General features: G+C 42.6%; 1 protein-coding gene across 2 annotated transcripts in view; it reads right to left on the reverse strand.

The window, feature by feature from the left end:
- Nucleotides 1-14268, reverse strand: part of Dlg2 (discs large MAGUK scaffold protein 2) — a 1704707-nt gene that overhangs the window by 877439 nt on the left and 813000 nt on the right. Inside the window, exon 6 of one of the 2 annotated variants that reach the window (XM_048360010.1) lies at nt 5401-5562. In XM_048360010.1, the coding sequence (XP_048215967.1) occupies nt 5401-5562 (162 nt within the window). The remainder of the gene's footprint in view (nt 1-5400; nt 5563-14268) is intronic. The other variant, XM_048360014.1, reaches the window with a different exon arrangement.

The following is a 14268-nucleotide window of genomic DNA, read 5'->3' on the forward strand; positions in this document are numbered from 1 at the left end:
GGCTAGTATGCAGAGTATTTGAGGTTAGCTGCTTCTCATCCCAGAGCTGCAGAAAAGCATCATACACTTTTCTGCGGTGCCCCTGACATACTTTTCCCAAAGGATATGTCCCCAAATAAAACAAAATATTATTTAGAAGAAAGGATTCCATGATCGAATACATTTGGGAAATATTTTGCACTAACCATATCGCTGTCTTAGAGGTTAAGTTGTATATATGTATATGTATATATATATGTATCTATATATCTATATGTATGCATTAAACCTGACCAAATCATATTTACTCATTCATCCTCTGATTTTCCTTAAAAAGCTGATAAAAACCCTACCAAATATACTGCATGTTATAGTTCTGGCATCATTGCGAATACCAAGAAAAAAGTAAAAAAAAGGAAAACAAAACAAAATTAAAAATAAGATGTGGTTCAATTCCTAGGAGCTTACATGTTGACTCAGAGAAAGAAAAATGGCTACTGTAGGGTAAGCATATTACATAGTTCAGCAAATCTCATTTTGACCGACAGCATAAGGCATATTTCAAAATGCTAATCATTCAAGTGAATGCATGGGGTCTGAGATGCTATGATTTATGTGGAATTGGGAAGGCTTTGTGGAGGAAGAGGGTTTATGGTTCTGTTAGATAATACATACTTTCCTGGGAGCAGATCACAGCAAGGATGGTAAGAAAATAATGAGACAAAGCATACATGGCGTAACATGTTGGATAAGACATGTCCTCGCTGCCTTACATATGAAACTGTAACCCCTCTGTACTTCACTTTGACAATAAAGAAATTCTTTAAAAATGCATACACGGCAACCCTTTTATGCCTACCTCTCTCTCAACAAGGGCATAGACATCTTCCTCACCCTTACCTTTCACACCCCAAACACTTCTCAGAATTGTTTAATCTCAGGTAAAATTAGAAAACAAATTCATATTGGTCTGGTTAGAGAAATACACACCAATTTGTAAAATGTCAGTCTCGTCTTTCTTGTCAATAGTTACTGATGGTTTTAAGATAAGATTTCTTAAATATATATACCCTAGGAAATACTGTTAATTTTAATTATAGGATACCATAAATGTTTGCACACATCCAGATTTCAGATATGTTCATCTGTGTTAAATTATGAAGTTTAGAATGGATGAAATTCTGCGTCAATCATTACTAGGTAAAGAAGGGGGGAGTAACAGTTCTCTCTCTCTCCCCCCTCCCTTTTTTCTCTCCTTCTCCCTCACAACTTCCTTTCTCCCTTTATTCCCCTCTCTGACCGTAGTCCTGTGCTGTCCATGTGTGGTCTCGCAGAGTTTAAGGCTTAGCAGCCCGTAAGCACACACCAGTGGCTCACGCCTGGAATCCTAGCTACTCAGAAGGCTGAGATCTGAGGATCGTAGCCTGAAGCCAGCCCGGGTAGGAAAGTCTGCAAGACTGTGATCTCTAATTAACCACCACAAAGATGGAGGCAGAGCTGGGGTTCAAGAGGTAGAGCTTCTGCCTTGAGGAAAGAAGACAAGGGACAGTGCCCAGGCCTTCAGTTCACTTTTGGTTCAAGCTCCAGGACCAACACACACACACACACACACACACACACAAACACACATACACATGCACGCACACATGCACACGTAACATTTTGAGTTCCTGGCACAGTAAGAATAAGCAGTATATAATTATAACTTTATAACTCCAATTCCTCAGGAGAATAACATGAATATTTAAGTTCACATTCTATGTTCTTTGTCTATCCATAACCTACCACACATAGTAGGCACTAGTGTTTATTAGACAGACCTACACTGAAAAGAAAAATCCTTACGTTTTACGACAAAACAATATTTCTTAGAAGATTCTAGTTAGTGCCTGAAGAGAATGCATCCCCATCTTGTGGCAAGGAAAACAAATTCCTTCGAATTCACTACTAAATTGCATTTCTCCTTCCAAGCTCATACTTCACCCTGGCCCAGGCCTGCTAATGAAAACAGGCTAAGCCAGCCCATTTATCACTCAGGCAGCTAGTGGGCACTGAAGACAGATGAATCTGAGAATGGAGGCTTCAAGTAATACAGGAAGATGGAAGAAAGGATACCAAATCTGCAACAATGAGATTGCTCTGCGAATCATCAGAGGTTGCTCAGTCCCACACTTAAACTGCTACCCACCATTCTCTCACTGTATTTAAGCATGCCATATGTAAAGTCCTAATTAACACCTGAGAGCCACATGGTAGGATGGGAGGAGGGGCATTGTGTGGTTATTTAGTTTCCCTCTCACTCTTCTCCCCTTTAATACTTGACCCAAGAACACTAGACAGATCAAAGAAAGCGAAAAAGGTGTAAAAAACTGGCATTCTTAATTACAAGTTTGAACTTTCTTTGCAGTTCCCTGATTTTAATAATAACATGCGAGGATTTAATCAAGGCAAGTTTTACAAACACTTGAACTGAATAATACAATAACTCCTTAACTTGATTAGGAAATGTGTCCCCTTGCTGTTAAAATGTGTATTTGGTGCTGTCCTGCAAACTGGAGCTAGTTTGTACCAGCTGTGAGAACTTCTTGGGCCTCAGTTTCCAAGTTGTTTTGGTAGCTTTAAGTCGGTAGCCCGAAATTAGCCATAAGGAAAGCATTTATAGCAGAAAACAGGCAGACCTTATTAAAAACCGGACCTTTTCTCCTCCTGAGATACATTGCACACATTTATCCCTATCCTGATAGCTGATAGAAGAAAGGTACACAGAGTCTCTTCCCCAAGAAGATCTAAAAGCACATCTTATTTCGTTCAAATAACACCTCGGAGAGAGTCATGAGGAGAAGGGACAGGTCCCCAAAATAGCTGTCACTTGGCCTTGCTTAGAATGCCGGGATGCACTTCCCTTCCATCCTCCTTAGAATACCAGGGCACTGTGGGAACTGCCGCTCCAGAGATGAATGGAAACTGGCAACCTTGCTGAACCCCACGGGTCTCCCTCACACACGGGGCTACTTTAAAAAGCAGTGTCGCAGTTAAAAACAAACCACGACAAGAATGCTATCCATCACATCTTCAAAAAGAACAGAGTCGGCCTGGTGCCAGTGGCCCATGCCTGTAATCCTAGCTACTCAAGTGGCTGAGACCTGAGGATCACGGTTCAAATCTAGCCCCAGCACAAACAGCTGTGAGCCTCTTATCTCCAATTAGCCATAGAAAAAGTCAGAATGGCTGTGGCTCAAGTTGTAGAATGATAACCTTAAGCAAAAGAAGCCCAGGGACAGCACCCAGGCTCAGAGTTCATGCCCCAGGACTGGCAAAAAAAGAAAAAAAAAGGTAGATAAAAGGGAAATAAATATAACAGAAAACTTGGGCTAAGGAAAACCACTGATATTGAAGATAAGCAACTCTGAGGTTCCTGGAAGGCAAGGAATAAAAGAAAGTGGGAAAAATCCTTCATAGATTATGAGATCGGATTTTCAGGATAACCAACCCCCAACTCTAATTAATAGACATTTTTTTTCCAATGAAGTATTGAATAGCCTAGGATATGAGGGTATAATCACCCAATCTTGTGTTTAGATCATTGTCATATATATGCAGAAGATTTAATATGCATAATGAAGATTCTTTAATGTTATCATCACCACCATCATCCCCATCTTCATCATTTTGATTGTAAGCCAGCTTAGACCAGTATTAATTAGTCTATGTAGCATAAAGCCTCTTTGGGAGCTGATTAGAGAGGAAGGGGAAAAGACTAATTGAGAGAAAGAAAAGAAGGGCAGTTCCCTGGAGGTGCTTCACAGGAGAAGCAGTTAGAACGCAACTGAAATGGAAGTGCTCATGAAGAGCAGCCCTGGATGCCAGCGCAAGCCCTTGTCAGTTGATCATGGTGATCAGAGAGAGCAGGCATCAGTATTTGTTTGCAAAGGCAACAGGTCCCTACAGAAGGCCAATGTCATCTGAAATGAGCAGAAAATCATTGTTCCCGAGAGCTCAACCTTAGAGTCAGCTTCGTTCCCTTCCTGCTGAAGGAACCCTTGCAAGTCCTCGGGGCCTGGGGGATTCTGGAAACAAGAAGCATTCTGGCCCCGAGTGACTTAGCCCTGAGAGAAGGGATGGTATCATGATCACGTCAGATGGGCACAGTGGACTGACCATCTACCTTACAGCTCTGTTGTTTTTTCTTGAAGTAGAAAGATTCTCTGTGCCCCAATCCTTCATCTTTTCTCTTTCATGTAGTTATTTCTACCAATAGCAAATCATTTTCAAAGAACCTCTGGAAAAATGCACAAGGAGTCCCAGAAATACAATATTTACATATTTTATGTATCATGTCATATTTACTAGGAAGTAACTATTGGCCAATATTTTAATGTATTGATAGTAAGTACAATCAGCAGATAGTAATGAGAACTGAATGGTTCTTAGGATATCAGAGTATTTAAAATGTACCCAAATGAGCAGAACACAGCTAGCAATGATAAAGCATATGACTTCTAGACTGTACCAAACTTCAGGGCTATCTTAAACATAATTTAAATTTTCTTCTACTTTATTGGCCATCATGAAAAAATCCCAGAAAGTCTCAGAGACAGCTTGGTAGGTGCATGTATTTTACTGGAAAGTTACATGGAAATACTGGGGAAATATGTTTTCTGGATAATGAAATAAATTTTTTGTTACCAACAGCAAATGTGTCAGGGTTTTCTTTTCTCATTTCAATTCCCGTACATTACAGTCTTATCTTGATTTCTGTTTATCTTTTAATAAGTGTTTTTTTTTTTTTATCTGAAGCACAAAATCCAATAGCACAGCCAAGGAAAGGGAAGGGAAACCAGAGAGCACAGAAAAATTGTATTCTCATTTAATTTTTCTATCTTGTCAAAATACTTTTGATCAAGAAATTGCTTAAAATTTTAAAAGTACATACAGAGTATAGGAAATCATGAATATTACTCAATAGGAAGAAATCTGGTAAACAGTTTCCCCTACATAAAATTGGTATCGAGGAGTCAACTCACACAAATTCTTTCTTAGTTTAGACAGCAAGGCAACCATTAAGTGTGATCATGATATATTTGTTCCTTTGCTTTGTTTCTGGAACCAGGAATGTAGAAGGACTGAGCATTTGAACCAAACAATGGTGTACTCTTGAGATTAAAAATAACATAGGTAAATGGCTTATTTTCCACTCAGTTTTTTATTCTTGGCTCTTTCCTTAGCCATTCCTAACAGACAAGTGCAGTAAAAATATGTCCCACAAATACTAGGTCGGCTTCCAACTCACAGGAAGACCCTTTGGCAAGCAGCCTGCCTCTCTTCCACTTCTAAAAGAGCCACAGCAATGAAGACTAACAACCAGCAACGCGGACCAGCAACCATCACCAGCTACGAAGTGTGAAGAACACGTTCACTGACCTTCAGAGGGGAGATGTGTGACTGCAAGACGTATCCATGGACATTTTCTATCTGAGACAGGTTCTTTTCCGATACGTGCACGAGCTCTGGCCCTCTTACTTCATGAGTTAGTCGAGGTAAGGAATGATCGTGTGGGGCGTCCTCATCTTGATAGCGATACTTCTAGGAGAAAAGACAACCAAGGAAAAGAGGCATCATTGTGTTTGCAAAGACTTCAAGTTTGAACTTCACATTCTAACCTCCTTGGCAGGTTACAGTGTGTGCCTATTGTTAACGCCAACCAACTTCTCCACAGACACTTGGTGATCACTGTAAGCCAGATTCAGCAGGAGCAAGTGAGATCAATATTCACCACTGCTGATCAGGTAGTTTTGCCTGACACTATACTCTTTTTATTTTTATGAGCTATGAGAATAGGATAATAAATGAAACAAAGGAAATTTACTTAAGTCCAGAGTTGGTGGCTCATGCCTGTAAACCCAGAGACTGAGACACATGAGATGTGAGTGTTGCAGTTCAAAGCCAGCTTGGACAAGAAAGTCTGTGACTCTTATTTCCAATTAACCAGCAAAAATCCTGAAGTAAAGATATGGCTCAAGTGGCAGAGCACCTGCCTTGAGCTAAAAAGCTAAGCAAGAAGCCAAGGCCCTGAGTTCAAAGACCAGCACTAGGGGAAAAAGCCAGAGGAAATGAAAAGGAAACATTAGTTAAGTAGCAGTGGAGGTAACTCTTCAAACAACCATAATTGTCCAGCATATGCTAAACTTTCAGGTGACATATAGAGAAGAAAAAGCACTGTGTAAGATAATGGAATTCTTACATGTCCAACCAGGAAAACTTCATTTTGTCTCAGGATTTGTGAAAAACTTAAGTTTCCACAATAATGAGAAAAATTCTCTACATCTCTATGATTTGTATAAACCGGAAAGGGAAGACAATTTGCTGTTCTTTTACTTCATATGAAGACTGTTGATTTTTTTTTTTGGCTCACTGGATTACAGGACAGAAGACCAGAAATTTTCAGAATGAAGCTACCATTTATAGAACTTCAAACAATCAACATAAGTCATCTGGCTCTACTCAGACGATCCTTAAGGAGAAAGAGACAATGTTTTCTTATCTCTTATTTTCTTTTCCTCTCCTCTTAACTATCTTAAGAGAAAAAGCAGCTACATGACTCTAACGACAGGCGAATCCGTTGGCAAAAGCCATGATTTGAACTTTTCAGCTAGGGGGTTGTCAGGAAGGGAAACAGAATCAGGATAAGAAATGATGCGGACACTCATTCCTGATCAAAGGGTCAGTCTTCCCCTTCAGCCTTTGCCTGGGCCTCCATGGCGGGCTTTCGTTTTCTCTGTGTGTCCTTCCCTTTTCTTTTGAAGCTGTTCCTCTAGAGTCCCCATTATTGAAAGTTACACCCTGCCTGACCCACTATCCAGCTAATAAAATGCTATTTTGCCTTAATCACTGAAATATCATCACAAAACCATCTCAGCATTAACTGTAATGTCTAATATCTATCTAGAGCCCCATTATGTTAACATCAACAGGTTATCAGAAACAGGTCTTCATTGCAAATATATTCACTCATCTTTGAGATGAAAAATATGCTTTTGTGAACATCAGCTTTTACTGATAGTAACAAGACCACCCAGGATTTGTAATATGATTTGATGTTCACTCTTAGAAGTGGATTATTTATCAGTACTTGTATTTTCCAGGGAGTCCAATGGAATATTAATCTCAAAGCAAAAATTATATTTAACAATGTCACCATTGCAATTCGCAAAGGATTCTCACATCCTACTTCCATTACCACCATTCTAACAGTGACATTCCTTAGTACCTGTGACAAAACCGACTCTCCGAGAGGTTAAAGTACATATCCAAGATCACCTCTGAGAGAATATCAGAACTGTCTAGATTATTTGAATCTGAATCCTCTTTCCACCATTAGGCCCTTTCTATTTCCATAAGAAGATGAAGCCCAAGTCTGATCATGGAATTGGCAAGAACATCACTGAGGATACAAATAAAATTAGGCCAGAGCACTTCTGTAAATTTCAAATATCCTTCTAGAATCAAATCTGCCTCGGAAATAGGAATCGACACTCTGCATTTCTTCTTGGTCATTCATGTTTTCATTAGGAGTGAAATAATGCCATGGAGATGCCCATGTTAGTGTCTGTGCCTTAGAACCTGTCTATGCCCTCATTACACCCCCTTATTAGTTCTTTCTCATGGAAACTCTACTCTCTATGTAGTTACCAGAGCCAGAAAAGTAGAGGGCAATTAGACGCTAACTTCCCTTTCACCCCCCTACCATCTACCCATTTAATAAATCACGTCGTCTTCTATGCTAAATGATCCTAGAGTGTAGTTCCTCCTCCCCTTCCCAGCTCCCCCCAGTGCCAGCGCCACGACCTTCACTGTCCACATCTGGGACCCCATCAGCCCTCAGCTGGCCACAGCTGGACTAACTGTGGCAACCGCCTCTCGACTTCCTTTTCTGTGCCCACCCTGCCATGCACCACGGGGCTTTCTCAGCGGTGCATTGATACAGTTCTCCACACACCGTGTGGTTCCCACTGCACCCAGGCAGACTCCAGGCTTCCTCATCCAACACACTACGTAACTTGAGACTGTTACTTCAGAATCTTACTTTCTCCCTATGTGTGATTCAGTTACGGAATAAAGGGAAAGAAACCATAGCTTCCCCATTTTAAAGCTTCTTACAAAAACTGTGACAAAATACACATTAAATAAAATTTTACTACCTTAAACATTTTTTAAGTATAGGTTTCAGTAATGATGCACCTGTTCACATTTAAGTCCACACAGGTTGGGTAAACCACAAATCGCCTGGATCTCAGCTTCCTGAAGAGCTATAATTATGGGGAAAAGCCAATGACATACTACCCAATAACAACTCTTATGCTACATTATTATGTCATCTGTGTTTTCTATTGGATGATAAATTCTTGTGCAATCTGGAACCCCATTCAGTTGCCCATTTTTCTGTCCAAGTACCTATGTAATCTCAAGAAGTATTTGTTGAGTAAAGTTATAAATTACCTTTCCATGAAGAAATTAAATGGTTGTTAGCTGTTTAAGGTACAAAACTATTTTGGCTACAAGATATGCCTTCATTTATAAAAGCCAGGCACCTATAGTCCTAGCTACTCAGAAGGCTGAGATCTAAGGATCACTCTTCAAAGCCAGCCCTAGAAGGAAAGTCCACAGTGCTCTTATTGCCAATCAACCAGCAAAAGCATAAAGCAGAGGTGAGGCTCATATAGTAGAGTGCTAGCCTTGAGTGGAGAAACCTAAGAAACAGCATAAGGCCTTGAGCTCAAGCTCTAGTGCTAGCACACACACACACACACACACACACACACACACACACACACACACACACACACACACACACAGAATAAACCATTATGAGCCAAGGTTCAAGTGAAAAAGACAACCCCTTGCCTACTTCACATTGACTGTAAGAACATCAGACACTTGAGTCATTCATGCCTTTCCTCATCATTCATTCCTGTAATGTATGTTGAAGAGGTACATTGAAACCACAGTTCTTGCCTTGGAAAGTGTAACCGGGAGGTCAGATCTGGCCAGTGCCATCATTGACTGTGGAGGGTCCTCAGATTGACTCCAGCTCAGAGTACAGCAGAAGCCAACTCCATCTCCACTAAGCTCTCCCCCACCTTATCCAGGGAAGCTCCCCTTTATTATGATAAGTTATGTAAATTGACCACCTGAGGCCTGGGAGCTTCCAGTTAGGCTTATGCACCTGACATCAAATCCATGTGCCCTCCCATGAGTGGATGTATCCACCTGACATCAAATCCATGCACCAATTCTAACTAGAATGATAGGTTGGTTCAAACAGATACTATGAGACAGACTGTAACTCCATTGGCCACCTGCGTGCGGCCTAGCATGCTCTGTAAGTGTTGTATCCTCATTGGCCACCTGCGTGTGGCAAGTTTGTCTGTGATGTTTGCCTTATAACCAGGCTGGATGGCCACACGCACGCGCGGTTCCGGCTCCCGACCCTGCACACGAGATCAGCCGTTTCAGCTCCCGAGTCTGGGCTGCGACCAAGGCCGGTCGGTTCGCTTTTTGTTCTCCTTTTACTTCCCCAATAAATCCATCTTTTTATCATCTTGTACCTGGAGACTGTGTGGTGGGTTCTTGGGGGAACCAGGAATCCCCTCCCTTCGGCGGGAGACCCCCGTTTCATTGTAGCCAACCCCACTTCAGAAAGACTGTAAACCTTGTAAGCACACATAACCATCTCAACCATGGGTGATAACTGTGTTCTATGGGAGCAGAAATAAAACTTACCATTTTGAAACAGAGTCTCACTAAAGTGGGGCAAAGCGAGAAAGGAAATGTGATCAGAGGGGTTGATAGTTGAAGCAACAGCAAATACATGCCAATCCATGCAAGGCACACATCTCAGGAAGGTTGCCCTTGGATAATGGAGGCCTTCTTTCCTGGATATGACTCAAGAAGAGACAACCCTGTGTCACGTGACACTGCTGCAAAAGGTCCTCCTGCTCCCCGCGGGCTCCCAGGAACTGCCGAAAGCCATACAAAGAGCAATCCTCACTCAGTGAATTTGGTGTAAGGCTGAAATGGAACTGCACACGTGATGGACAGTGTGGCCGGAGACAAGACCAAAGGCAGAATGGCCTCCGTGGTAGACAATTGGGAGCCATCCAGCAGACCTTGAACTTTGATTGCCATGGGATCAGTGCTGGCTAGACATTCCCCTTCCTACTGTCTTTTCAGCCTTACAACAGGCAGGGTGATGACAAGGACTGATGAGAAAGTTTAACTCAAACTAACATCTCCCAGGGAAGTGCTCTGATGTGATGTGTAGAATCTCTCTGCTAATATTCTAATCCTGCTTTCTTTCGGCTGGATCCAAGTTTTGATTGACTTAAGGCCATTATTAACACTGACACTAATGCTTATGCTAATACAAATACAAAGATGAACCTTAACACCAGCACAATATTAAAATTAATGATAATAACTGCCACAGTTAATACATCAGGAACCATACTAAATGTTCTACATGTATTATCGCCATCAAAAACAGAGTTGTGATTATCCTCTCTAGGTTTAGTAGTTACCAACCTGGTGCATGGCTAATTAACTTTCAAATGCTCATTAGTCTGATTAGAGGTAGACCCTTTAAATAGTATTATGGGATGGCTATGACTCAAAGATTTTTGTCTCCAGAAAACAGGACTTTTAGGAAATCATCAAAAATCGTCTTATAAGAAAGATTAAACAAGCTGCTGAGGTCAAACCCTGATTTGAGCATCAGCTCCAATGCTATGAGAAACTCTTGAGTCATCTATCATTTTGGTGGATGGTCATGCAAGTGCAAATGCCTGCAAAGGGGGGCAGCTGCTTTGAAGTCTGGCCCTTCTCTCCCCAGTCTGCTCCACTAGAGGGAATTTGTGAACAGATACTTGTTCTTCCAGTTCTAAAGCCAGGAGAGGCAGGGAAGTATTTAAAATAGGAAATGCTGTCGGAGTTCCCTGTCTCAGTTCATGTTGTTTCTAACTGCGGGAACCCAATCCTCTTTGTCTTTCTTAGGTTTAACCCTCATCTCTGCCCTAGGCTCCTTAGGCAAGCCTTTTTAGGTCGCTGACAATCAGATATAAAAGACAGCCCTCTCATAGGGTCCCACCTGTCCTGCGAGACAACTGTGGATTGTTATGGCCCTGTTCATCTCCCCAGCTGCCCGTGGGCGCCGCAAGAGCGTGGAGGGAACCTTTTTCATCTGGAACCTCCAGCACCAACATGGCAGTTGACAGATCAATCAATGTGAATTCCTTTGTAGAGTGTGTGTGTTTGTGTGTGTGTGTGTGTGTGTGTGTGTGAGAGAGAGAGAGAGAGAGAGAGAGAGAGAGAGAGAGAGAGAGAGAGAGTGTCCTGGGGCTAGCACTCAAGGCCTGAGTTTTTTTATTTTGTGGCTCAAGGCTAGCACTCTACTGCCAGAACCACAGGCCACTTCCAGTCCCTCCCCACCCCAGCCCCTGTACTTAATTGGAGATTGGAGTGCAAGGGACTCTCCTGCCTGGGGAAATGGCTTTGAACCGGGATCTCAGCTCTCAGCCTCCTGAGTAGCTAGGATTACAGGCACGAGCCCCTGGCACCCAGCTCAATATAAGTTAGGTACAAATGTCCTTAAATGATCAGAGCAAAAATCGGATCCACCTTATCACAAAGCCCTCCGGCACAGCTGGCACACAACCATACTCACGGGTTGTTGTTTTTACTACTGCAAGTTCACACAGAGATGTACAATGTTAAAGAGTCTGACCAGACTGCTGGGTGCATCTTGCCAATGCCTGCGTGTGTCAGAACCATGCTGAGTGGTTGCCTGGATTCCAACCCAGGGGCCTACGAAAGCTTGATCCATCCCATGGGTTCTCCTCTAGCTTGGGAAACAAGGCTGAGCTGGTCCGGTGAGTGATCATTGAGCCAAATACTGAAAAGCTTTCAGGTTCCCATAAATGAAACCCTGACTTTAGCTTTCCCTTGCTGCTTGGAAAGCTCTCTGCTTCCCCCGTGCAGCCAAACTTGAAACTGCATGCTGAGAGAGAGAGGGGGGGAGGGAGGAGAAGTAGACAGATGTGTTGACAGCCACAGGGGAGAAGGAATCCAAAGCTAACAAATGCGATAGGTTTTGCACACATGAACAGTCAGCAATATGATAATACCTAACAATTAGTGGAATCTAGCTTTGAACACTTTTGCTAGAATGTCAAAGAAGTCATCCTACTCCCCACATTTAGAAACACTATGATGCAGGTACAAAAGTAAGGAACGATCCCAGTTCCTTATACAATGCCTGACATTTAAGAAATCATGAAAATCTGTTAATTCTGCACCTTCCGTTGACTCCCGTTGCCAAGTCTACCTCTCCCTCTTTCATTGGAGTCCCTGGGGGGGGATGGGGGGGAGGGAATTACCTCCTCCTACGAGCTGCAGAGTTGTGTGTCCACTGGACAAGATTGACTGAATATTGCTACTAGACAAAATTCCTCTTGACCTGAAAATATATCTACTTTGGGTTGGGTGTCTGTGGCTCCTGCCTGTAATCCCAGCTCCTTAGGAGAGAGATTTGGAGGATCACTGACTGAGGCTAGGCCAGAGCGTCCCCGCCCCATACACAAAGTCGGTAATTCCATCGCCAAAATAGTCATCCAAAGGCCAAGCTACAGGAGTCACTCAAGTGGTAGAGGACTAGCTAAGTACGCAAGTCCACCAAGAATGTGCGGCCCTGAGTTCAAGCGCTGATAGTGAGGGCCTCCGCTGTGTTTTGGCAAAAGTGAGGAACCTACTTTGAAACAAGGACGGAGTCAGTAAGAAAATGAACTCATAACCACATTCTAAAGGAAGAGTGATGATCCCCCAGGAACTGTGTGAGTGTAACTCAGAATACAGAGAAAAGTGAGGCGGTAATGGAAACCGCCTCAAGAAATGAACTACATGAAATTAGGGGGTTTTGCTTCCTTTCTGAACTGCACAAGTTTAGATTGCACAATTCCTCTGATGAAGCCTTTACCAGATCCAAATTTTCTGCTCACATTGAGGCACGCGTGCATGTGCACACACACATTTTGGAAGCACTGAGTAGGATTGAACTCAGGGCCTTACACTTGCAAGGCAAACACCCTATCACTTTAGTTATGCGGTGAGCACTTGGAAACTATATTTTTGTTTGGACACTTTGATGTTTATCGTTAGCGTTTTCACGTAGAACCAGCGGGGCCTTTTCTAACAAAATCCTTTTCTCATAAGGCTCTGGCGTATGGGTGACCATGGCCCTTTCCTTTCATGCACCTGGCTGCGTTCTCTCTTCAATCCCCACTTCCCTTTCAGGAAGGAAAACGTGGCCTAGAAAAAGAAGAAAACACTCAAGCACCAGCAGCTCAAGTCTATAATCCTAGCTACTCAAGAGGCTGAGACCTGAAGATTGTGGTTCAAAGGCAGCCTAAGCATGAACATCTGTGAAACAGATGAAGATAGATAGACAGAGTGCTAGCCTTGAGTCACAAAGCTCAACAACGGCGTTCAGGCCCTGAATTCAAGCCCCAGCATTGGCACAGGTAAAGCAAAATAAGAAAATGACCTACAATCAGCCCCCTAGCTGGCCCAAACAACACTTGAAAAAAAAGAATTTCTCCTAGATTTGGAGCATGGATAAAGACTGAAGAATCATGAATAATTCCTCCAGGTGCTTCATTTTAATTCTTTTTCAAACAGAAATCATAAATGAAAGGAAATACTTCCCTGCTTTTTCTTTTTTTTTTTTGCCACAAAGAACAGGACAAACTGGGATGTTAATTAAATTACAAATCAGCCCTCTGCTTGCAGCTGACAGAGCTTTGTGAGCTTCCAGGCAATGTCAGATATTTTAAACCCTCTGTAATTACCTACGGTGGAGAAGCTGCCAGGGAGGACGCTTTCATGAATATTTAATGAATCTTAAGATTCTTTTAAAAGAGCCAGTGATTTAAATAATGGCGAGAGAACCCGTTCTAACTCAGTGCTGCCCCCTTCTGCTCCCACTTGGTGGGCAGTGAGAATCCTTCCCTACACCCTGAGCCAGGTCTGCACAGGAGGGAGGCCAGCCTGGCCCAGGAGGCCAAGCAGCAGAAGGAAACACACAGCAGGCTCTCTGAGCAAGTCAGATCGGAAGGGCAGACCAGGGAAACACAGTGGGAATAGCGTTGTACAATGATTTTGTGCTAGGTGGCAGACGTTCAGGTCCCTTTGGACAATTTTTCAACGCATTTTCCAAGCCTCAAGCACTTCGCTTAGGAA

The sequence above is a fragment of the Perognathus longimembris genome, chromosome 13 (genome assembly GCF_023159225.1).
Source record: "Perognathus longimembris pacificus isolate PPM17 chromosome 13, ASM2315922v1, whole genome shotgun sequence".
Taxonomy (NCBI): Eukaryota; Metazoa; Chordata; class Mammalia; order Rodentia; family Heteromyidae; genus Perognathus; species Perognathus longimembris.